Genomic DNA, 27,611 nt, shown 5'->3' with positions numbered 1-27,611 from the left:
ATACTATGGTTTGACTTTGTTTAGTGCTATAAAGTTTATCATCATTTTAATAAAAAATTAGTTTATGTAATTTAATTCGTTACATGTTAAAGCCTAAGAGCCTTTTTTATACACTTCGTCCTAGGCATTCGAATCCTCCGAACCAGCCCTGCTCTCTCTCTCTCTCTCTCTCTCTCTCTCTCTCTCACACACACACACACACACACACACACACACACACACACACACACACACACACACACACACACACACATTAGAAAAACACAAACTACATTTATGCATGAAAAATGAAAGCTATGTAACTAAATATATCAAAACTTATCATATTCAAACACAAGAGAATACATTTGCAAGTAAGGCACATATTGTGTGACTAGAATTGATTTGCAACGGGAGTGAGCAAGGGTTTATTTGTGAAAAACGCTTCTAGATTACTTAACAAAATTTGAGCAGCATCATGAAACGATTCTCTCGTGAAGGCTGTTCTATGAGGTAAAAGCACAACATTGTCTAATTCAAGCATCTGTGTAGGTACGTTTGGTTCATTCTCGAAAACATCCAAACCAACACCTCCAATCTCTCCCTCAACTAAACAGTTCACCAACTCCACCTCATTAATAATGGCTCCACGGGCCACATTAACAATGACTCCTGTTTTTCCTAATGCCTTTATTACTGTATTGTTGACCATATGGCGTGTGTCATTAGTCAGTGCACAACAAATAATGAGGGCATCTGAATTCAAAGCTAGTTGGAGGACATTTGGATAAAAAATGAATGGAGTGGAGTGTTTTTTGTGCCTTGAAGTATATGAGACTACGCAACCCATGGCCTTTAGTCTTGTGGCAACTCTTGAACCAATGTTTCCAAGACCAACAATTCCGATTCTTTTTCCTCCTATCTAAAATTAAAGCATCATATCATTTAATTCAATCATAAAATTATTGAGATTTATAATATCATGGTATTTGATATATTTTCTTAGAAAATAAATATGTATTAGATATGTAATATTAGATGTAACTCGACATAATCAAAAGATCGTTTTTTAAGTGCAAAGATGAACTAAATTGTACGAAATTAACATACGTAAGTTGGTAAATCAACTTGTTGAGAAAACAGTTTATAAGCTATTTTTGTAAATCACCGGATAATAAATTGAAACAAAGTCAAAAAATAAAATTATGTGCTCCAAACACAACCATAATAAAATTATACACTCCAAACACAACCATAAATTAAATAGACCCGTTAATGCTGTATGTTTATGTTTTAATTAGTTATAAACTTGAAAATTAACTTAATAACTTTTTAGGATTTTTATTTTAAGATTATATTTTACTTATTTATATTTTAAAATATATTAATAGCTTTTGTTTGTAAAGGGTTTGTAATTAATAGAGTGTTTTATATATTTATCAATAATCAATAATCAATAATCAATATTATTTTATCAATAAAATCATTTCTCCTATATGTCACAAACTGACCTTGGAACCAAGAGGATACTCCCCTGTAACCGGCCACTGTCCACCGCGAACAAACCTGTCACTGGCGGTAATTTTCCTCATGACGTCGATATAAAGCCCTACGGCGGCGTCAGCTACATCATCAGAAAACACATCTGCAACATTAGTTACCGTAATTCCGCGGAGGCGACACTCAGCCATGTCGATGTGGTTGACGCCAGTAGCGGAGGAGACAACGAGTTTGAGAGCCGGCAGGTCGCGTATCACTTCAGCCGTTATTGGACGTACGCCGGAGCATAGGACGACTCTAACGGATTGCGCGTATGATCGGAGGAAGTCGTGAGTAGGTAAGGGTGAGTCGTATGCTTTCAAGATCTGGAATTTGTTGGAGAAGTATTGTTCGTGGACGGCGAAAACAGGAGGTGGACGGAGGATTAGTACTTGTCGGAAATCCGACGGGGATTGGTGGTCTTCTGGATCCATCAAGATAAGGAACTGAACTCCTGAATCCCGATTGGTAGAAGTGGGTGATAATTTGGGATCGCATCTTATATTATATGTTCCAGACCACAATTTGATAAAGTTAGTCAAGTTCGAATATGATTTGAATTTGATTATCTTCTGCAAAAGTCGCAATAAATATTTGATGTCATAAAATAACTACTTTTCAATAATTTTAGTTTGGATCACATGCATATGTGTTTTTAACAATCTTATGATCAGTTGATTACTTGATTAAAATAAAAAGCATATTGAAGTTTTAAAATACATTTCAGGAATAAATGTTAGGTCCCCGATAATAATGTATCGTTAGTACCTGATGGCATAAAATTGTTCAGTTTTGGTGTGTTGAGGTTGTCAGGTTTAAATTGTTTTGGGTTTAGAATAAAGTAGGGAATAGGGATGAATAGAAAATATGTAATACCTTCTGGGATTTATTTTTTTAAAAAGTGGTGTGTTTTTTATTTTGAACTTATTTGCACACATAGAGCTTTTTAGCATCTTTTGTACAAATGGGTGTTATTGGGTCATATAAACCGATTTTTTTTTTTTACAAGTTACGTTGTCATTATAATTAGATAAAATTGCAAGAGTCGAAAATTGTCATTTTGGGCCAAACAGATTTGGACTAGCATCAATGGTCCAAAAAGTTTCATTTTGTTGCGAGTGTCGTTAATTTTGGTTTGATTTTTTTTATAAAATAACGATTTTGCTCTTCATACTTTTTTTTCAATTTTTTATTACATAAATTAAAATAAAAAATACTCTCTCTCTCTCTCACACACATACACCGTTGGAACCTCTCATCTCCTCTCTCTCTCTCTCTCTCTCTCTCTCTCTCTCTCTCTCACACACACACACAGGAAAACACACACTCAAGAACACCCTAATTGCCACCACCATCCGCCATCACCACCCTATGTTGTCCTCTTCCTTTCTTCTGTTAACTCCTATGCCCTGAAACCCTAATGCTCGAATTCCTGAAACCATAACATTCTCGTCGTTATTATCTTCGGCGAACTAGAATCATTTCTATCCATCTTCCATCCAACCATCACATTTCTCCTTGTCGTCACCACGACCATGCAACCATTGAATCTGATCTGATTCCCACACCACCATCTCCAATATGTTTTGAAAGCCGCTTTTACAATAGCATAACCACCCTTCTCAATCGGAACTAGGGTTTTCGTCTTCAAGATCTGATGAGAAAGCGACATGTTGGAGAAGGAGATGGACGAAGTTAGGGTTTGTAGAGGCGACTGGAACGAGGGGGACAAGTCTAAACCCTACCCACCGCCACCTTTGACCCCCTGCTAAGGATTCAGTATACTTATGGCGGCTTTTGAAGATGCAGTGCAGGCAACCATTTTGAATGGCGAAGGAAACGAAAAAGTTCAGGATCTGCTTTTTCTCGATTTCACCCCTCTGTCGCTAAGGCTTGAAACCCTAAGTAGTGTTATGACGATGTTGATACCCAGAAACACCACCATTCCACCGTCACTATGTTCGTCAAATCCGATTGTGTTTCTTAAAGCTGAAAATAGTGATCTTTTTGTTGGGATTCGAAGGGAAAAAAAGGGAACCCCTATTGAGAAATTTAATGGTGAAAGCTTCAAGTGTCATGACTGCTATGAGGATTCAATGGTGTCCAGGACTGGGGTAATCTGTTGTTTACTGCATATGCCCTTCTATCATTTTTTATTTCCTTTTTCATTTTATGTTCTTATAAGATAATCTGCTATCAGAAAAAATGTATGCATGTTTCTTGATCGTGAAGGTGGCTGGAACACAATTAGTATTGTGATGATGGTGATCTTGTGAAGGCAGCAAGAAGATGGTGATCTTGTGAAGGCATCAAGTCTTTATGGTTTTTCAAAATCAAACCATATGGAATTTATTTTATGGTTTGCCTATCATTTTGCCATAATTTTTTTTGTCCTTTATATTTTATTTTATACTTTATTTTATATATTATCTTATAAAAAAGTAAAAATAAATTAACCCCACCCACCTACCCCACTCCTTACTCTTTCTCTCTTACTTGAAAAACACCATCAGCCTCATCATCTTTCCGGCCACCACTACATTGGAAAATCCAACCACCACCGCCACCAAAAATATAAAAAACAAGATTCAAACTCATAAGTCCATCACATGAAGCACCACCATTTCCTTTTTGTATATTTACTACTACAAAGCCACATCATCCTAACTTCCGCTAACAAACTCAAAATCCTTCTCCTTCCAATCATAGGGAGAACAATGAAGGGGTGAGTTTGAATTTGAAAATTCTATCGATCCATGTAATGAAATAATTTTATGTTTTTAAATGGACCATGATTTAGGTTTTTTTGTTATTAATTTTTTAAACCTCTCTCTCTCTCTCTATCTCTCTCTCTCTCTCTCTCTCTCTCACACACACACTACAACTAATTTATAAGTTACCTTATTTTAGAATTTGTTTTAGGTTGTAATTTTGTCAAATCAAAATTAGCTTATAAACTAACATTTTAAAAAGTTATTTAGACTTGCGTTTCAACAAGTTTATTGAGTATTTTAAAATTCTTCAAAATATACCCTTTATTAATTATCAAAAGCTCATTCTTCTACATGCTCTTTTATAAAATTTTACACATTTCAGCTAGTTATCAACTAAGTTATCAAACATTATTTTTAATTAATTTACAATAGTTTTTCGCTGATCCAACAAACACAAGCTAAAACTTACAAAAATCAAAAATACTTTTAAAATCATCGATATGTACCCTATAGCCATAGATGTACAATGATTTAAGTGTTTTTTGTTTATTTTTTTTAAACTATCTCTCTCTCTCTCTCTCTCTCTCTATATATATATATATATATATATATATATATATATATATATATATATATATATATAAACAACTAACTATAAAAAAACTGTTGGGGTGAAAAGTTATTCATTCGTGACTTTGTAAATGTTTGACTTTTGTAAAACCCACTTGCATGTAGTGCTTTAGCCTTTAGACCCATTTGTATTTTAGAGTGAGAGAGAGAGATGTAAACACCTCTATATCAGGTGAGTTTGTCCACTTGTAGAGGTGTGCTTGAGAGATGTAGAAGTGAGTGTGTAAGTGTGTGTTAATTATGTAGATGTAGATCTATGTCCTTTTTTTGTAACACCATATACATTCAATATATTTCTTAAACACCCAAATCACCATGTTCAATTGTGCAATCTTTAATTCTGCACGCCAAACCATGTTCTTTGTCTCTACAATTGGTATCAGAGCGGGTCTTCAAGATCAAGGTGATTTTTGAAGAACGATTCTCGGTTTGGCAAATTTTGTCGCAATTTGATCAATTTTGGTGAGTCTCTCTCTATGATCTCTCTTAATTTCATTGAATTCGTGTGTTGCGTTTTTGATTTGTGATCATTTGACTCGTTGGATCAAATTTTTCTTGAAAAACCCATTTGCTGTGATCCAATATTTTTTTTCGTTGATCAAAGCCGATCCAATCTCATATTCGTTTGATTGATTCAATTCCAAATTGGCAATTATTGTTTGAATCGAAAATCAGATAATATGGTCTAATATTGTTCATATTTGTTCTTAATTCAAAAACGAATCTTCCATTCAAGAATCAGTCCAAATATCTTTCTACATTACTGTTCATGATATTATTAAGCCCATTCAATTTCAATCGATCCAATAAGAACTCTTTGTAAGCCCAATAACTCATAAACATTTGAACAATCCATATTTACTGATCGTGACTTCATCATATCGTGCTTCACTGCTTGTACATCGTATTCTCGATTTTTGACTTCGCTTCAATACATCATGTTCTTGAAAATCGATTGTTATTGTGTTTAAATCTGAGTTCTGAATCAATTTTGTATCATGTGTTCAATCTTCAAATCGATTTTATTCAAATCTTATTCTAGAAATCGACAATTGATTTTTGATTTCTATGAAATTGGGCAAGAACACTTGAAACGGATGAAGAACAGAAGTTTTGGTTTTGATCTGAAATTGTTTTGAAGTTGAAATTGTCGATTTTGGATATTTGACTTTCGAAAGTCAAAGAACGTTTGAGAATGAACAGCTATTGCTGTGATTTCGTTCTTGATCGATGCTAGAAGAAGATAGATTGGGAACGAACTGAGGATAACAAACTCAGATGTTTATGCTGGAATCGATTTCAAGTGTGTGTTTTGATTGTCAAAATATTATTGTTGATTTGATATTGATGCTCGATTAGAGAATGATAAAGTTTCGGTAATCGATGGCTCAACTATGAACGTCTAGGTTGATTTTCGATTGGGATAGCTTGAAATTAAAGTCAATGTTTACGAAGAAGTGTTGGAATCAATAATCGAAGATTGAATCAAGGTTTGATGGTCGACGAAATGGGTTTATTGGAGTCGGCGGTTGATGATTGAATGAACGAAAGTTTTTCGTTTTGGGTTGGAATGAAAACACGAATATATGGATTTTGTGTTGAATGGTGTTCGAAGGATCGATAGTTGGTCCGTGTTAGTCAAAGAGAAGATATGTTGATTTGGAGTCATTGATGTCGATGACTAACTATAAGGAACGAAGAACAGATGACGAAAAATCAAGAACGAAGGGTCGATACTTGATAACGAACGAATGTTGGATTTTGGGGTTGGTCGATTCGAAGAGTATGTGGTCAATCAACGAAAAACAAAAAATCATAAATACGAAGGGTTGGTATGATGAATATCCTAAGGGTTACTAATTGAACATAAGAAGAGTTTTACTGTTCAATTCTTCGTATCCTTCGTTCTTCCTATGAATTGAAAAAGAAAATCAAAATTTCAACTTCAGTCCCTCAAGCTTCGGATGTTTAACAATTTTTTCAACTCTTCGTATAAATGGAGGAGTCTTCGTGTGTTTTGACATGGAAAAGGAAAAAGTTTCGAAAACAGCCCCTGAACCTTCGAATTTTTGACACTTCGAAAATTAAAGCAAGTTTCGTATGTTTGACACTTTTCACCCAACTTCGAAAATTGTTTGAGGCTTCGTATGTTTGGAACTAGTCTTTGTATGTTTGAGCAAAAAGGGCAGAAATTACGAAGATGATCCCTGAGACTTCGAATTTTTGGTAGTTTGCACCCAAATTCGAAAAGGACTATTTTTTGCTTAAAATTGAAGATTGTGCATTTCAGGCCCCTGCAGTTTGTGCAAATTGACACTTTCTACCCAGCTTTGAAAAAGGGGGAGAGTTTTGCATATTTTGTTGTTTTGGGCACAACGGGTCACTGCAGAATTTTGAAATTGACAATTTCTACCCATTTTTAAGAAATTTTGTCAAAGGCGATCCGTGAATGAAGTTAAAAATTGATTATTTTTTGGGTTTTCCGGATTGAAGCACAAAGTTTATGCCACATGTTAAGGGGGAGTTTTGACACGAAAAATTCCGAATAGAGCACGTTCTTTTTCCTTTGGAGTTTTATAATCAAATTTCGATTATAAAAGGGGGAGAAGTTTTATATGGAAATTCGAACTTGAATTTTTCATATTACGCGGATTTGATGACCGAAGTGATCTTGAAGTTTTGAAGCCACGAGATGATGCAATTGGAAGTTCGGAAGTGATGTATTCGAAATGGGTTTGGAATTATTGAAGATTTTTGGGGTGTGTTTTTATGCGCAACTTTTGGGTGATTATTTGGAGTTTGGAATACTCTTAATCATTCGTTGCTGCTTGGTTTGTATGGTCTCACATCCTAGAGCCCAAATTGAAGAATCATGGAAGAATTGAAGATTGAAGTTCGTTTCGACATGTGTCACCTTTGAGGCTCGAACCGTGTAGTGCTTGATTTTGGAAGATTTGAAGTGAGTCATTCATTCCTAACTTTGAGGGGGAGAATGTTGGGGGTGCAAAGTTATTCATTCATGACTTTGTAAATGTTTGACTTTTGTAAAACCCACTTGCATGTAGTGCTTTAGCCTTTTGACCTATTTGTATTTTAGAGTGAAAGAGAGACATGTAAACACCTCTATATAAGGTGGGTTTGTCCACTTGTAGAGGTGTGCTTGAGAGAAGTAGAAGTGAGTGTGTAAGTGTGTGTTAATTATGTAGATGTAGATCTATGTCCTTTTTTTTGTAACACCATATACATTCAATATATTTCTTAAACACCCAAATCACCATGTTCAATTGTGCAATCTTTAATTCTGCATGCCAAACCATGTTCTTTGTCTCTACAAAAACAAAAGCTATGTAACTAAATAGATCCAAATTTATCATATTCCAACACAAAGAATACATTCGCGAGTAAAGCACAAATCGTGTGACTAGAGTTCATTTGCAAATTGCAATGGGAGTGAGCAAGGGTTTTTTTCGTGAAAAATGCTTCCGATTACTTAACAAAATTTGAGCAACATCATGAAACAATTCCCCACACCCTCGCACACATAACCGTCACCTATACCCATATGCCTTCCCATACCCACCTCACCCCAACCCACCCACACCCACACATGCACTCACATACCCATCTTGATGTCCATGTCTCACCCCCACCCACCCACCCACACCCATACATGCACATAAATGACCATCTCCATGTCCATGTCTCCCCCACCTTTACACCCATATTTACCTGCATCTAACATTCATAATATTTGTTTTAAAAAGTTATATTTTTCTTTACATATTACTTTTAAATTCAATAAAAAAATATATGTTTGAGTGGATAAGAGTCTAATAAATTTAACTTTAAAATAAATGAAGTTTCTATTAAATAAAAGTTATATCATTTTCTTTAAAAATAACATTAAAATAAAAAAAAAATAGTTTGGTTATGTTACATAATTTACTTTTCAATTTATTTGACAAATAAAAGTTTGATCATTTTCTTTAAAAATAATATTTAATATAAAAACAAAAATAAAATTGTTTGGTTATGTAATTTACTTTTTAATTTATTTGACAATAAAAAACAAATTTTATATCATCATACATTGCAAACACAATAGAGAAAAATTTTCATTTTATATCAACCAAGCCATAATATTTTTCAACTCATTTAAAATTGAAGTATTTTAACGAATAAGTAAACCTCAACCCAATGTTAAAAATTCATAAAAAAGGTCTATTTATTTTAATAGATAACTCTTTAAAAAAGTGGGACTCATAAGGTTGGATGGAGTGGTGTCATAAGAACCGTACTTCTTCCTGTGACACGTAGGAGCCACATCATTTATACCACACAAAGTGTGGCTCTTTACCACACCTAGGGTGTGAGAACTATGGTAGCGAAAGAGAGAGATGGGAGAGAAGAAGAGAGAGAGAGAGAGAGAGAGAGAGAGAAAGACACATTAAAGAAGAGAGCGAGAAAAAGGAGTGCAACAGAAACTAAGAGAGGTGTGGTCAAACAACACCCAAGACTACATAAAGGGGGGGGGGGGGGGGTGTTACCTTGTCTATGTGGCACTGAATGCTGCCAAACAACGGTCCATTCCCTTAAGCCTAAGACCATCTGGTATGGTCATCACGAGAGGGTTAGTGGTCTAGGTGTCCACTAACCATAATTATGAACACCATCCCAAGGTGCTAGTGTGGATAGTGGTGGAACTATTTCGTGGTCATTTGGGGTGGAGAGCACCAAACACCACATCCAATCAACTTCTATCTCTATTTTTCTCTCTCTCTCTACCTTTCTCCACCTCACACTAAACTTTAATTAATTAAAAAAATATTTTTTTTTATTTTAATAATAAAAAAATAAGCGGGATATAGTGGTGAGTATCCCAAGCTTTTAGTGGTAGTTAGTGGTGATTATGTGGCACCCACCACTATAGTGGTTAGTGGTGGGTATAACGGATAACCTAAGGCCATCTCCAATGAGAGTTTAATGAGAGGTTTAATGTGGAGTTTAATCTCATTAAACTCAAAATCTCATTATGGGAAAATGACTAGGATTCAATAGAATGTGAAGTTAAATCCCCACTAAACTCTATACTCTCTCTCCTCTCTCTCACACACACACACATATATATATATATAAGACAAAATTTCACGATTGGTCCCTGTGGTTTACACAATATCGCACTTTGAGGACTTTCTAGCAAAAAGTCACGCGAATGGTCCTTAAGGTTTCATTTAATTGCGCGATTGGTCCTTGACCCTAACCCCGTCATTTTTGAGCCGTTAGTGAAGGGGTAAATTTGTCTTTTCATCTTGTTGTGCATCAGATTATATAATTTAAGGTCCGCCTTTGTATCCTTCTACTTCTCGTTCCTTGCTTCTGTTCTTCCCTCCCTACTCACATTCTATTCCAAAATTGAAGAAGATGGTGATATGCCACTGTGGAAGGCCGGCGATTTTGGTGACATCGTGGACTGACTTGAACCCAGGTCGTCGATTTTGGTCATGCTCAAGGTTAGGAGGAACATGCAGCTTTTTTGGATGGTTCGACCCTCCCATGTGCCCTAGGTCAACTGTTGTGATTCCGGGGTTGTTGCGTGGAAGAAACAATCTCGAAGCAAGATTGATGATGGTGAAATGGCTACTTTGTCTGAGTTGGTTGTTTTTCATGGTGTGTTACCTTTTCAAGTAAAAAATCAAGAAGCATTTGGGGGGGGGGGGAAATCTATAACTTGGAATCTGTGTTTTGGTCCCATTTTTTTCATAGCTTTTGAAGGATTTTCCCTATGATTGTATGTAATGTTGGGACAAGAAAATGTAACAGATATAATATGTAATGTAAGTTTGATGTTTTGTTTTAATGTGATGGATATTATATTAGCAAGGAAGGAAATTGTCAATTTGATTGCATGTAAGTGTAATGTTGATTATCAAAGTGCAGTAACATAGCCAAAAAACTAATTACCAAAGTAGCATTACCATTAACCATAATGCATGTAAGTGTAATATCATGTTACAAACATAGAATACCCAAAAGACCTATCAAAAGTAGTTGTTTTGATTGACATACCATAACCAAACTTAGTAAACATGTTCTAACTTTAATTAGACATAATAGAAAAAGATTACTTAGAAATACAAACTAAGCTACAACATGTTTTCCCTTCTTTTGTCCACCCCCTATCCAGCTTCACTAGGACCTCCCTGCCCCTTGCAAGTCCTAGCATTGTGACCTTTGTTGTGGCATTTGCTACAAGTGACTGTCAAGTGTTTCCTACTTAACTTGGTACTTTGAATTGGCTCATCAACTGCCCTCTTCCTTTTTTTCTTTGGCCTACCAACCTATAAACAAATTCATATGGTTACATATTAACAAGTTTATTAAATAGTTTCAAGTTAAATTAAACAAAACATGTATGACAACAAACCTGTTTGTGATGTTTGGGTGGGAGAAGGGTTGTTGGACAATCAGATGTAGGCCACATGCTCCTTCCATTTATTGGGTCAATTGTGTGTTGGTACATAGCATTCCATGTACTGAGCCAGTAACATTTGCTCACCCAAGCCTCAGGATCTCCACATTCTGACCCATTCTACATCTTATCATACATTGCAGCAATAGCATGCTGGCATGGAATACCTGTAATGTCCCATTTCCTGCAAGTGCAACTCCTCTCTTTCAAATTCACAACATACTGCTCCATCCATAGACCAGTCACTTGATATTTATCAGCTCCATTAAATAGAACCCTCATCTTACTTGCCTCTGTCTTATTGTTTTCTAAGATTGTTGTTGCAGTTGTACTTAGAGAACCTTTGCATTTGTCTAGCACCTTATGAACATTTACTATTCTCTTTGTGAGGTATTCTCTAATATATTCCAAACAAGTGATTATAGGCTTGTCCCTTGCCTCATCTAGCTTGGAGTTAAATACCTCACACAAGTTATTTGTTAAACTATCAGTCAATGCCCTTCCTATATATAAAACCAAACAATTAATTACTAAAATCAGTTATGAAATATGTTAGTGAAAAGAGTATGATACTTACCAGAGAAATGGGATCTTGCCCAGTGTTTTGCAGGAATTTTACTTAACCACTCATGTGCTTCTGGGTTAAGCTTTTTCAGTTTCTCCATAGCCCTATTAAATTTTGGTATGTTGTATACTTTTCCACAACACCATACTGCTTCCCTCAATTCATCTCCTTTGTGTTTCAATTTCATGTTGTCATACACATGTCTTAAACAGAACCTTTGCTCAGCTGATGGAAATAACTTCTCTATTGCAGCCAAGATTCCCTGTGAGTACAATTAAAATAAGTTAGTAAATGAAATAATGAAAAAAAGTAAAAGTGAATAAAAAGTTAGAGGGTACCTTTTGCCGATCTGAAATGAAAGTGAAGTTAGATGAAGAATTCAAATCTAAGTCATCACCCAAGTGTTCCAAAAACCATGTCCAAGAGTTAATATTTTCAGTCTCTACAATGGCATATGCAACTGGGTAAATGCCATTGTTCGAATCAAGCCCAACTGCAGTAAGAATTTGTCCTGGAAAGGGACCCTTCAAAAACGTACCATCAAATCCAAGAAAATCCCTCAAACCTTTTTTAAATCCCTCCTTCAATGGACCTAAGCATATATATATCCGTTTGAAGATCCTTGTCTCAGAAGACACATTGGGTTCAGTTTCGACATCTATCTTCACAGTTGTTCCTGGATTCTTTGACTTCAATTCCATGGCATATTCTCTCAAAACACCGTACTGCTTTTCATAATCACCATAAACATATTGTTTTGCCATAGCTTTGGCCCGAAATACTTTCATCTTTGATATTGAAAGTGAATACCTCTGTACTAACTCCTCTTGTAAAGCACGTGTAGGGATCTTGGGGTTACTTTCAACTTGATGCAATATGTTGTTAGCTAGAAACTTAGATGAACAAGCCCTCACTGTCCTTGTTTGCAAACAAGAATGGGAATCTTCGTATGTTTTGACAGTCCAAAGTTGTTTCTCATCTGCCCTAGATATAAAAAGAACCCATGGACAAGTTGTTTTCTTGGAAAGTACTAAATTGCCCCTATCTTTATTACTGTCACCAGTCAATTCAGGAACAATACCCCTACACTTTACCCTAACTCTTGTCTTGTCATTCTTTACATAATGTAGATCCATCCTTTCTTTTACAGAGTAGTTGGCAATAACTTCTCTTATTTTTTCCTTTTCCTTGAACGTCTGACCAATCTTAAAAGCTTTAGTGTGAACCTCACCAGATGAACAAGCAACTGGTTTTAGAATGGACCTTAACAATTTCTTCCTAGGCTCTTTTTCACTAGCAAATGACTCAAGTACATCATTGTCTAAGACTTCTAAAGGTTCATCTTCAATGTCTTCATGTTCCTTAGTATTATTGTTTATCGGATCAAGCTGGCCCAAGTCCACGTCTTCATCAAGTACACTACAGAAGTTGATCATGTTCACCTCCACATCATCTATCAAAGGTTCCTCATCAAACACTGTTTTTTTTGCATCATGCTGACTATCAAAATCACTTTCATCTGCACTATCCTCACAATCATATTCATCATTTACAACTGGATCATTATTCATAACTGGCTCATCATATTGGTCATCTATGATTGGCACATCATTCATAACAGGTACATCATTCATAACTGGTTCATCATTCAAATCTGGTTCATCATTCACAACTGGTTCATCATTCAAAACCGGCTCATCAGTCATAACTGGCTCATCATCCATAACTGGCTCACTATCCTGTATCACTTGTGAAGGTCCATCAAATGTTCCATATGGCACAATGGACTGGGAGTAGTCTAATTTTATACTAGAAGACCCAACAACTTTTCCCTTCTTTTGGTTCCTATCTAGTTTAGGGGATACATCAGTAACCAACTCCTCAATAATAACCTTGGTGGGGGACAAAAAATAACTGTTAACCCTTGTATGCCCATGCTCTATGTAGATACTTAAAAGGTTATTTTTTTCCACATAATTTGACAATACATGCACATCCCCATCATTTCCTAGAGGTAACAGACCAAAGTCCAACTCTACTTCTGGAATAAGAAAATGATAATACAAAGTTTGCCCTTCTACATACCCTATTTCTCGAACCATTGTATCCAACTCATGCACAGAGAAAACGTCAATATCTACGAAGTCAACATAGTCTATTGTTCCATCTACGTACCTTCTCCCAGGGCTTTTCGTGAATATCCCACCATGATGGATTTTCAGATTGAAATAGTTGCTTATTCCCTCTTAAATAAAGAATAACAAAAAAAATTTCAACAATTTGGGCATAATATCAAATCGAGAAAATCAAAGATCACTTTAGTAAGTCACTTACGGTATATCCTTTCCAAATCATACTTTGATGCTTTAGTGTGTTTGGAACGAAGTGACCATAACGTTAACACCATTATCGTTTTCAATCGACAGATGATCCTCTGCCTTGTGTTCTGTTGGAGAAGAAGATGAATGCGAAAGGGTAATGGGTAGCTGAGGAAGATGATCTTTGTACTTAATTACAGAGTTCATGCGTATATGTGCATAATGATCGATTATTAGAGTGACTGCAAGATGAAAAGACAAATTTACCCCTTCACTAACGGCTCAAAAATGACGGGGTTAGGGTCAAGGACCAATCGCGCAATTAAATGAAACCTTAAGGACCATTCGCGTGACTTTTTGCTAGAAAGTCCTCAAAATGCGATATTGTGTAAACCACAGGGACCAATCGTGAAATTTTGTCTATATATAATTAATATTAAAAAATATTTATAATTTTTAATTTGTAATTTTTAATTACTGTTAATTTTAAATGTATTTTTTAATTTTTAATTTCATGATAATTAATTTTAAAAAAATAACAATAAGTAAAAAAAATAATAAATGATGTAACAATCATTAAATTGTATAAAGTTTAATGAAATATAAAATTTAATAAGTAAAATTGTAGGGTAACACAACAAGAAAAGGCACCTTTAGGGACGACAAAATGCGTCGCAAATAGGCAAGATTGTCGCCCTAAAGGTATTAGGTACGACATGTCGTCTCAATTGGGTCGCCGCAAATACCTCGTAGCTACTACTCAAAATTCGTCCCTAAAGGTGTCGTCCCTAATACATGTCTTTGCTAATAGCAGTCGTCGTCCTTAAAGGTGTCGTCCCTAATAATATTCTGACTACTGGTCAGTGTTACTCTGGTCAAATATTCCGGCGGGATGTGTCGTCGCTAATGCTTAAGATCGTCCCTAAAGGTGTCGCCACTAATGTTTTTTTAGATAAAATTTATATTTTATATTAGTTTATATTATAAAAATACAAAATTTATAAAATTATAAAACTTATAATTTAAAAATCTGCATTACATAAAACATCAAATAACATTACATAAAATATATCACATTAACATCATGTAAGTCCATAATAACATCATCTATAACATAATCGTCGTCCCCATCATCGTTTTCCTCGTCGTTGTTGGTCGCATTGTCGACTTGCTTGCTAAATGACCGGATAATATCTCCAACTGCCGTCACAAATGCCGAGTTTTAGAGAAAAGCATTAACATCCACATCCTACAAAGTAAGAATATAAGTTAAAATATATCATACTATAAAAACAAATTATTATTACTTAACAATTAAGTCACAAACACATTAAGTCCTTAAAATTTTAACAAACAACCAAATTCATAACAATTTAACAAACTAACAAACTACCAAACTGTCAAACAACAAAATTTACAACAAATTAATAAGTACATGTGTTGGTTGCAGTATCTGTGACTGTGACTGCCACTGCCACTGGGTAGGAGCACTTGTACCTGCTACGGAAGGCTAAGGCCCGATGCATCTCACATGTCCCCTTCGAGCACCTAACACCTCAAATAAGGCTATCCAATCAATGGAGTTCGGATCACCACCAGAGTCGGCTATGTGCTGAGTTTGTAAAGCAACCTCAACAACTAAAACATTATGCATTTCACGAAGATTGTTAATATACTTCAAAACGAACACAAAAAAACAACATTCTACTTCATTTTTAAGTAACAATAACTTACATATTATTCTTCAACTAATGGGTCAATGAATTCCCCTTGTTTATTGACATGTGCACGGTGACATACTTCAAATTTATTCAAATTTTGTTTAACATTAAAAAAAAATATGTTATACTTAAATAAACATTGCAAAATATGTTATAACTGAATAAACATTAATGTAACTTACATTTTTGAAAGAAGCACTACCGTATCTGCACGTCCCTCCACGATTCTTAACTATTTGCTTCTTCCAGCATTCTTTGTTTACACTAGAACGTTTACAATGCGTATCAGTTGAAAAGTTGTCAATAATAGCACTCCAACGCGTTGAATCCATACCCACGGGGGGTCGAGCCCTTGCTGCCTCCGCACCCTCTAGCATATATATAAATTTACCGTTTGCAATATTTTGCGGCCTCTATACCGCTGACATATCTGATGGTTCAGTGATGCCCATAAAATTCTAGCATCAGGATCATTTGAAATGACTTGAAAATCAAAATATGTCTACAAAAAAATAAGAAGTTAAAAATAAATCAAAATTAAACATGTTAAATATAACTTTATAAATAATAAATAATTTACCGAAAGATATGTAAACATTTGATCGGCTTCAGGAACTTCTTTCCGAATGAAACATTCGTATACATCCCCAATCGGTACAAAAGTATTTCTGTCAAATATTATTTTTAGAGGTTGTCTGTCGTTTGCTTCATATAGCTGATGCATTTTCTTGTTTACTGCCATACCTCTTCGTCTTGGAGGTACAACTGCAAAAAAAAAAATATTAGTAAAGATAGTTTTTTTTATATACATACAATATAAAATACAATGAATTAAAATAAATATTAATTATCATCAATCACCAAAATCTCCACCTACGGATGTGGTGGCTCGTCACCACCATCACCTTCATGGCTCATCAGAACAGCCAAAAAATGAACCAATGCAACCCAAAAAAATAACATCCTGGAAATTATAACACTATATATATATATATATATATATATATATATATATATATATATAACATAATATGAAAAATTATAACACAAGTGTACAATTTCATATTTTTCTATTTTTTTTTCCAATTATACAATCATATACATTTCACATTATAACGTCAAATACGCATAAACATTTTTACATACATATACAAACATATACATACAATTTTACATACATATACAAACATATACATACATTTTTACATACATATACAAACATATACATACATTCTAACATACATATCCACACATATACATACATATACATTTTTACATACATATACAAAAATATACATACATTTTTTCATACATATACATATACATTTCACATACAAATACATACATTTCATATGCATACATACATTTTATCATATATTTACACCAATATACATAGAATTTTCACATATACATACATTTCACATACAAATACTCTTATACACATTTTTTCATACATACACATAAATTTCATAAACAAATACAGATATACATTTATATTTCACGTGTAAATACTCTTATACACACATTTTTTCATACATAGTCATACATTTCATATACAAATACATATATACATATGCATTTCACATACATATACCAACATTTCTTATACCTACATTAAAAACAGAAAAAAAAAACCTGGAAATCGTTTAGGTGGTGGTGCTGTGGTCGAGGTCGCCGGAGTAAATGTGGTATCACCGGAGAAGAAGCGGTGTCACCGGAGATGTTGCTGTGAAACTACCAAAATCACACCAAAATCCAAAATTAACACACAAATTCGTTCTAGAAAAGAAATTGAAAGAGAAATGAGGGAAGGGAGCACCTACCGTTGCTGCAGATGCCGGAAAATTGGAGTTTTTCGTCGGAAAACGTATCACAACGTTGGCCAAATGAGGGGGATATGAGGAGTGAAGAGGAAAGGAGAAATGAGAGGGTTTGTGGTGATGGTCGCCGATCAAATCGAGAGGATCAGGGTGTTTTTGGCCGGAAAATCACTGGAAATCGTGTAAGAGATTTTTGGAGTGAAGCTGTAACCTGTTCTGAGAGACGATGAGGAGGTAAAGCGGTCGTACCCTTTAGCAGCAACGCTATTTGCGACGACAAGACACTAATTGGGGCGACACATTGGAAGGAAGATATCCCGCTGCTTTTTTGGTGACTAGTAGCGACGACAACGTCGTCTCTATTACCGTCGCCGCTATTGCCCTGGTACGGAGAAACCCTGCCCATTGGATCATATAAAAAACGGACGGGTACGATTCACTCTGGGCGAAGTCACACGGATCGCCGACGTGGACTATTAGAGGCGACCCTTTAGCGGCGAATCCAAGCTTTTAACGATGACAAACCATGTCTTGTCACATGTCGTCCCTAATACTATCTGTCGTCTCTAATAGTGTTGCCCCTAATAACTATATTTCTTGTTGTGTAAGTGGAATGTGTCAATCCATTAAACTCATATGAGTTTACTAGTTTATAATCCGTGGGAACCACGGTTATAAAATTAATTAAACTTTTATAGTAAAAACTCAAAATTATTAATCAGTTATTTTAAATAAATTATTAATTTAAGAGATATTTTTTTTAGTTATGTGAAATTATAATCGTTGATTCAAATAAATATGTAAAATTAATTTTTAATATATATTAGAAATTTTCTTTTTGTGAATTAATGAAAACAATAATATAAAATTTAAATTTTAAAATCTACTCTAATAAATGAAGGTATTTTTGCCACATGTCATCCTCTCCTTCAATTGGACACATGACATTTTCTAAAAATTTTGAATTTTTTATTTTCTACTTGTCATTTTATTGTATTTTTCATTTTATTAAATTAAAATTTCACATTTAATATGTAAGGTAATATATATATAAGGTATTAATTAGAAATGATTTATATATGTAATATATATTCAATACATTAAAGCCTCATTAATTTTAATAATTCAAAATTTTTCTCATTTTTTTATATAAATTCAAACTTTTCAAATTGTTAAAATTTCATATTTAATTTTTTAAAAATAAACCAATGTAATACATGGGTCTCACTCCTAGTCTCTATACTATTAAAAGAGTAGTTCTCTTGCCATGTGTCACCATTTTAAGCTTTATAATTAATATTATGTCACTTGTCAATCTATTGATTCTCTTTTTAAATTTCAAAATTCAAAATTTAAATTTCTCATTTTAATTATATTAAATAATAACATTTGAATAAAAAATAAAATAAAATTTATACAAACTATAAGATGATATAATTTTATATATTTATTTGAATCAACGGTCCTTTTTTTATATATAACTAAAAAAGTATATCTTAATTAATAAGTTATTTAAAATAATTAATTAATAGTTTTGAATTTTTACTTACAAAGTTTAATTAATTTTATAACCGTGGTTCCCACGGGTTATAAACTAGTAGAGAATAAATACATTGACAAATAACATCACATTAATGAGGATGTCTAATAAATTTAAAATGAATGACTAATAAATTGACAAGTGACAACGCATTAATTAAAAAGTTTAATACGATTGACAAATAACATCACATTAATGAGGATGTCTAATAAATGTAAAATGAATGACTAATAAATTGACAAATGACAACGCATTAATTAAAAGGTTTAATACAATAACACAAAAGAACTATTCTTTTCTTAATCTTTTCTTAATTTAGAGAAAAAGAGAATAGATTGTATTGAAATGACCTAAATCCCGTTGATTTAAAACGGTTACAAATGGAAAGATTAAAAATTAAAGCATTTAGTTTATTTCAAATAATAATAAAATAGAGAAATTAAAAAATTCTATTGAGTGAACCTGAAAAAGTAGAGCGAAAATCATGACAGCGGTACTGACCAATAACCATCCCTTTGCTCGAGCTTGACAGTTAGTTCCACCGCCAGCCACAACCGGTCACCGTCGTATTTAGAGACTCCTCCCGCGACATTCCTTTCTGCTTCATGTTCTCCACCAACTATCCTTCTCGAAGTAATTCTTTAACCTTAATTTGCTATTGCTTCGAAATTCGTGTACGTTTTTGGTTACTTGTTTTGAAATTCTAATGTCCAAGCTTAGGACAGTGTTACGTGAAAATAATTGACGATTCTGTATTACTATTACTCGTAACTAGGTGTGGATAAAACGAACCCGAAAAGTTGGGAGTTGAAACCCTAGATTTGATCGAGATATTTGACACTGTTCTTCTGTTTCTGTGTATTCTTGTTATCATTATGATTATAGGTTAATACTTGTGTAATTCGTATGGCCGAGCAATTAATTTCAGAATTGTATCAGTTTTGATTCATGATTATCGTCCATATATTGTTTATTATGAGGATAATCTATGTAGAGTCAAATAATCATCCATTTGATTTCTAATTTAATCAGGATTTTCTAAACATCACAACACTATCGAAGAGCTGCAGTAAAAAGACATCTAAATACAATCTTACACTGCACGATTTACCATAGCTGATAATGTAGCTTTCATAACGATCATTCAAACACATCCATATGTTAACAGGAATCAGAGGTTAGGCGATTACGCTAGAGGATTGTTAATATGTTAGGAAATCAGGATCAATAGGTTGCTACTTATCTTAACAACAAAGGATAAGAAATACATTTTCTTTTATGCTCAAACATTTGAATCTAATCATGGATCTTTTGCTTCTTCAATGGATTTGAATGCCTAAATTTCCATGCTTGATTTCAGGAAAGTCTGAATTGTTTACATTGTTGATTCTTCTAATCTTTATAAATTCCAATTTGTGCAGATCTAAGTGCTATAAACATGGAAAAACAAGATTCTTCACAAAAAGAAAAGACAGCAGATGACCTTCCAAATGTCTTGGTTCTTGGGCCACCTTCTGTTTTCAAAGTTTATGAGAGACAATTCTCAGATAAATTCCATTCTCTAAAACCATGGGAATCCGCTATTCCACTCCACCAATTCCTTTCTACCCATGCAGGTTCTGTACAAGCTATGTTCTGTTCTGTTTCATGCCCCATTACCACTGACATTTTACAGAAGCTGCCTGAGCTTCGTTTTATTGCAACCAGCAGTGTTGGTGTTGACCATATTGATCTCCATGAGTGCAAACGGCTTGGAGTCAAAGTTGCTAATGCTGGCTCAGTTTTCTCAGAGGATGTTGCTGATATGGCTGTGGGTTTGTTGATTGATGTGTTAAGAAGAGTAAGTGCTGCTAACAGCTTTGTTAAGGCTGGATTATGGCACCAAAAAAAAGATTATCCTCTTGCTCACAAGGTTCTCTCTCTCTCTCTCTCTCTCTCTCTCTCTCTCTCTCCAAAATAGGTTTTATGCAAGAAATAGCAATGTACTTTTGTTGATACGTCTGCTTTCATTTATTTCTATCATAGCATCGTACCTTGAAAAATCTACCTAGTTATAGCAATGTCATTGCAATAGGAGAATTTTCAATGTATAATGTTCCTAATGAGAAAAATAAAATATGATTACAATGTTATATAATTTGGTTAGATTTCTAAAGTGAAATGCCTTGATGAGAAAAAAAAAGTTGAAGTACAATGTTGTAATAGAAAACAATAGCATTAAAACAAAAATAATTGAAAGTGCATTGATAATTCTCTTGGATTTAGCTCTCAAAAAGAGATTATCCTCTCGTTCACATGGTTATCTCTCCTTGAAATAGGGTTGCATTGTACTTTGACAAAACTACCTAATTATAGCGAAGTCATTCAAATTGGAGATTTTTCAATGTATAATATTCTAGTAAGGAAAAAATTATAAAGACAATGTTATAATTGGGTAGAACTTTCAAAATACAATGCCTTAACAAGAAAAATATTGAAAGTACAGTGTTGTAATAAAAAGAAATAAAAATAGGATGCAACAATACACAAATAAATGAAACTATGTTTTGTTTTTTTTTTTTTTTTTTTTATATTTAGCCCTTCAAAATAATATTAGGATTTGTTACTATAGTTCATTTACAATGCCTTGATAAAAAGAAATTTCAAAAGTACAATGTTGTAGTAGAAAAGTTCGATAGTCGGATGCTATATTATACAAATAAATGAAAGTACATTGCTATTTCTTAGATTTAGCGATCAAAATAATATTGGAAAGTACGTTGCTAATTTGGTCTACTAATATATATATAAATTCAGTTGGGTGGTAAGCGAGTAGGGGTTGTTGGAATGGGAAATATTGGTTTAGAGGTCACAAAGAGGCTTAAAGCCTTGGGTTGCATTATCTCATACACTTCTAGAACCAAAAAACCCGATCTCACATTCCCTTTTTTCCCCGATGTTCTACAACTTTCAACAAACTGTGAAATCCTCGTCATTTGTTGTGCATTAAACGACCAAACACACCACATGATTGACAAAAACATCATGTTGAATTTAGGAAAACAAGGAGTTATAGTGAACGTAGCCCGAGGGGCAATTGTTAATGAGAAAGAATTGGTGGAGTGTTTAGTGAAAGGGGAAATTGGTGGGGCCGGTTTGGATGTTTTTGAAAATGAACCGGATGTTCCTCATGAGTTATTGAAATTGGATAACGTTGTGATGACACCACATCACGCGGTGATGACTGAGGAATCTTTCATGGGTCTTTTTGAGGTTGTGGTTCGGAATTTGGATGCTTTTTTCGCGAATAAACCTTTGAGGTTTGAAGTGTGTAGTAGGGAGGGATGACTGAATTGGATGAGGATTCAGATACACTTTTTCTATATAAAATAATTTGTGATGTAAATGTGAAATAATTCCTTCCAAATTTATCATTAATAGTGGTATATTTTGATTTGAACTATATATATTTGAGGGCAAAAAGAACTTTGTAGTTTGGTTATTTCATATCATAGTACGAGAGCTTCAAATATTTTCTTAAATACACGTTATGTCATGTTTCACCGTTAATTTATCATATCATGTGAAATTGTTAATTTTGAATAACTTTTATGATTTGTTTGGAAAAAATAAAATATAAATGGTAAATTGTGAAATTATCCAAAATATATTGGGTTTTCTATAATTTATCATATATGTACCCCACTTTATATATATATATATATATATATATATATATATATATATATATATATATATATATATATATATATATATAGAGGTAGGTTCAAATGTTTTTCACATCTTTTGTGTGCTAGAATGCACCAATAGAAATTTAGTATTAATTATATGTATATTAAATGCTATCCATACTTATAACTTATTTTTATGGAAACTAATTAAATTCGTCAGTAATGTCAACAATAATATTCTTTCAGAATAAATTCATATGTAGAAGAATGAGAGTGTATTGCAGCAGAATGAGAGTGTATTCTAGAATACACTCTCGTTCTTCATATTCCATACAACTTTATTGTATTTTAAGTGATTGAGTCTTGAAACAAAGTACGGACTCATATATAAAACCTAGATGCAAATTCATTCTGAAAAAATGTTATTGTTGGCATTAACGACGGATTTAATTAGTTTTCATAAAAAGATAATTATAATTATGGATATCATTTAATATACATATAATATTGGAAATCATTTAATATCTATAATTATTTAATTAAATAATTATTTAATTTCCTAAATTTCTATTGGTGCATTCTAACACACAATAAATGTAAAAAACAAAATAACCTGACTATATATATATATATATATATATATATATATATATATATATATATATATATATATATATATATATATATAACATTAAATTTTAATAACGTTTGATTTAAAATGGATCATTGGTTAATAGGTAAGCTTAGAAAATATATAGTATGGTTTTTCTGGTGACAATGTTCATTAGTTTTTCTTTTTGGTGAGGAATGTTTTGGATGTATGGCTGATGGTTAATCCTCTTATTAAATTGGAAAGACAAATCTAACATAAATATTAAGTTATGTTATAAAAAACAGGGCAAAATTTAGTCAATTTAAATAATTGCTATTGAATTTGTAGATAATGTGAAATAGATGTTGACATGTGAAATGACATTTTCAAAAAAAAAAAAAATAATAACGGCTTTGTTTAGGCTACAGGGAGTGGTTATATTCAATCCATTCAAAACGTGTTGTTAACTCAACTCAACTACAGACTCACCATCAAACAAATAGTCTTTGGAAATAATTACTGTTTCATAATATTTATCTTTTTTATTTTGATTTTTTGACATTAAATTAAATAAAAAACATAAATAAATATTTTAATTAATTAAAAAGTAAATTAAATTTAAAACCTAACTTACTAAAAAAAGTTAAAAAAACATAGAAAATCAAACCTAAATTACTAAAAAAACGTGTATAATAAAACTTAAATATTAAAACACTAGAATCTAATTTCTATATTTTTTACGGACTTGTTGAATTTTTAAAAATGCAGATAGATTTTCCGGGTAGAGATTCGGTTGCGGTTTTGTGTTTAGAATTTGAAGATCGGTAATTGCTATTTTTTGGCGACGAGTTTCTTCCGTTGATTCAAATTTTCTTCTAGAAAAGTTAGAGTCTTGTCTATTTTTTCCGCAAGTATGTTTTCGCAAACCGCTTTTCCGCTTGACCCTGCCTTTCTCGATTTGTTCCTTCCTGGTCGTCGACGAAGTTAGACTTCTAGTGGACCCTCCCCCTCGGTGCCGTCGAACTCATCATTGAGGTCGAGGCCAAAACCCACTTTGGCCTCAGAAGTTCTTGGCCTTTTGTTGGATCTAGTGGTAGATCATGAATGCGTTGTCTCCGGATAAAGGATCCATTTTGGATCGTTATGACAAACTTCTCACACTTTTTGGTTGCTCAATGGTTTATCATTATTGATAATTTTGTATTGGTGGCATGCGGTAGATAAAAAATTGAAATTGTTGCTACCACTTTTGTGCATATTTTTTAAATTATCAAATATACTGTTAAATTTTGTGCAAGCCGCTCGTACTTCACGCCATTTTGCATTGACCGAATCGTATTTATGCTCTGTTTCCCTTCCTAATAGCACATGAAAGTGGTCTAGAACACGATTCCAAAAACTTTGACTTAATTGCGCGTTCCTGGTGTCACCGACTTACGATACGAAAATCCAAGCTTTCGTTAAAGCTTCCTCCTCGTCTTCAGTCCATTGCCTAGTTCTTTATATATATATATATATATATATATATATATATATATATATATATATATATATATACACACACACACACACTTTTCCTTTATTTGCATTCTTCGAATTGGTTGTTGTGTTTCTTGGACCCGTTCGTCATCGTTCTCGAGGTTTATAGTTTGGCATTGATATAATGAGACTTGAGATGGTTGTAAATGTTTCACATGAAATTGTTGAGGTTGAGAAGACTCGGGTTGAAATTGTTGAGAATGTTGTTGAAAGGTTTGAAATTGGGGTTTACTGAATTATTCTGGTCATTGTTGTTGGTAGCAGAAAGGTTAATTCATATCATAACTTCAATCTTTGCTCATTTTTTTAATGAACATTGTTCTTATGGTTTTTAAAACTTTCATTGTTCGTCGTAATCCACATAAAATGACGTTTTTAGTCTTTCTAATATATATATATATATATATATATATATATATATATATATATATATATATATATATATATATACACACTATTGCGTGGACATGTGGATAATGCTATTTTATGAAAATTACTAAGAGAATATGTTGTTTAGTAATGTGAATACTTTCAATCTCACAGAACTATTGTTATTTTAATAGATTCTCACAAATTCTAATTTGTTTTTTTTTTCTCATTCATCGTTTTTTATTTATTTAATAATAAAAAATCCCTCTCCCCATCCCACCTCACCCCCAATAAAACCCTACCTAGTCCCTTTATCTGTATTTTCCGGTTGGAGGTTCTTAGTCACTCCAACCGTCAGCTTCAAACACCCACCCACGACTAAACCTAGTCCTTGTTGATAAGGCCTCGTTGTTTCTCTCCCTCTACGGTAGCCACCCTCAATCCCCCATCCTCGCCTTCCTTTCCTCTCAAGGATACCCAAACATGTGATTTTCCAACGTACTAATCCAGATCGCCGGTGGGGATTTGTCACTACTGTCACGACGACTATCCACTGTCTCCATCTCCTCATCTTTCAACTTGTTTGGTAATAAAACTTAATTTTTGATGAAGAATTTCTTGATTTTTCTAGTTATGATATTCAATTACAGAGCAATGTTTTGGTGTGTTCGAATTTCTTACCTCAATGTAGGAAGACTATTCACCGTCTCCCACTAACAGAGTTTGTTCTTTAACCTTTTGTAGATAGATGCTGCAATTAACTCAGGGAGATTTGGTGGGCATGTCTTCAATGAAAATGGAAATTTGTGTGTTGGACCTACCTTGAAATTCTCCCCCTTTACCTTTTTAATTCGATGTTAGCCACCATTAGAGTAGTCAGAGTAAAGACCTTCTCTTCATGTCACCGCCATCACCGTCATCTTATATGGATCTGTTCACCGTAGGACATCGAATCAACACAAAATCCTGAAGACATTGACCTGGGTTCTCCTCATATGCAGATTGTGGAGGACTAATAGGCTTTGATCATGCTTTGCTGGACAAATGCTTAAAAAAAACTACAGATTTCTGCATTTGTTGATGTTTCTTTTAAGAACATTGGGTGTGGGCAACAAGGTGCAACACCAAGTTGTGCCACCTCACATGCCACATAAGCAAATGATGTTATAACACCAAGTGGGGAAATGAGCAACAAGATGCAACATCAACGGTCATTAAAGCCAACGGTATAAAATCATGTCGTTTCAATTTGTCGCAACGCCCACGAGACTTGCCACGACGAGATGCAACGAGTTAGGGGGCGGTGTTCCCCCCATTAAGACCGCATTATGGGCATCCAGGTTAGCATCTCCTGTTCTCGTTATGGCCCATACTATGTGGTCTAAGAAATCGATTCAAAATGGGGGTGGGGTGTTTATTGAGGTTTTTTTTTTTTTTTTTTTTTTTTTTTTTTTTTTTTTTAAATTAAATGTTGAATAAAAAAATTCTAAAAGAAATTACAAAAGGAGAAAGTAATTATTGAATGTGGCTTAAGATTAAGTTTTAGAAACCATAAGAGAATGTTTGTCAAAAACAATTAGTAGGGGTTAAAGTCGTATTTTTTGGTAAACATGGACCATTATATAATATTGTATATCATAAATCACACCAATTCAATATACTTTCTTGCCACTTTTTTTTTATTAACAAAACTAGTTTATAACACGTGAGAACCACAGGTGTAAAATTAATTAAACATTCATAATAAAAAACTTAAAATTATTAATCAATTGTTTCAAATAAATTATTAATTAAGAGATACTGTTTTAGTTATATAAAATTATAATCGTTGATTTAAATAAATATATAAAATTATATCACCTTATAATATATATTAGTTTTATTTTATTTTTTATTCTAATGATATTAATTTAATGTAATTAGAGTGTGAAATTTAAAATTTGAAATAAAGAATCAATTATTAATTTAATGTAATTAGAATGGGAAGATTAAAATTTAAAATTTAAAATGGAAAATTAATAGGTTGACACGTGGTATGATATGTGACATATAATATTAATACTGATTTTTATTATTGTGCCACTTGTCAATAGGAGAATAAACTTATTCATTTGTTATAATATGGAGATGTCAAGTAGTTGATCC

The 27,611-nt window shown here is 33.3% G+C and overlaps 3 protein-coding genes across 3 annotated transcripts; 1 reads left to right on the top strand and 2 right to left on the bottom strand.

The window, feature by feature from the left end:
- Positions 1–299: 299 nt before the first annotated feature.
- On the bottom strand, positions 300–2,074 carry LOC145062989 (glyoxylate/hydroxypyruvate reductase HPR3-like). The gene is made up of 2 exons (XM_079010586.1): positions 1,491–2,074; positions 300–901 (listed from the first exon to the last, which is right to left on the bottom strand). Exons 1-2 carry the CDS (start codon positions 1,950–1,952, stop codon positions 374–376), a joined length of 990 nt encoding a protein of 329 aa, XP_078866712.1. The 5' UTR covers positions 1,953–2,074; the 3' UTR covers positions 300–373.
- Positions 2,075–11,451: 9,377 nt separating this feature from the next.
- Positions 11,452–14,303, bottom strand: LOC145063718 (uncharacterized). Its single transcript, XM_079011307.1, has 4 exons — positions 14,231–14,303; positions 12,235–14,141; positions 11,909–12,158; positions 11,452–11,834 (listed from the first exon to the last, which is right to left on the bottom strand). Exons 1-4 carry the CDS (start codon positions 14,301–14,303, stop codon positions 11,452–11,454), a joined length of 2,613 nt encoding a protein of 870 aa, XP_078867433.1.
- A 5,433-nt stretch (positions 14,304–19,736) lies between these two features.
- Positions 19,737–22,781, top strand: LOC145062930 (glyoxylate/hydroxypyruvate reductase HPR3-like). The gene is made up of 3 exons (XM_079010521.1): positions 19,737–19,928; positions 20,717–21,207; positions 22,092–22,781. Exons 1-3 carry the CDS (start codon positions 19,901–19,903, stop codon positions 22,620–22,622), a joined length of 1,050 nt encoding a protein of 349 aa, XP_078866647.1. The 5' UTR covers positions 19,737–19,900; the 3' UTR covers positions 22,623–22,781.
- The last annotated feature ends 4,830 nt before the right edge of the window (positions 22,782–27,611 follow it).

The sequence above is a fragment of the Lactuca serriola genome, chromosome 7, assembly GCF_051521515.1.
Source record: "Lactuca serriola cultivar US96UC23 chromosome 7, Lser_US96UC23_V15, whole genome shotgun sequence".
NCBI classification, from domain to species: domain Eukaryota; kingdom Viridiplantae; phylum Streptophyta; class Magnoliopsida; order Asterales; family Asteraceae; genus Lactuca; species Lactuca serriola.
The sequence above is the reverse complement of the archived record's forward strand: the minus strand, read 5'-3'. Positions and strand labels throughout refer to the sequence as shown.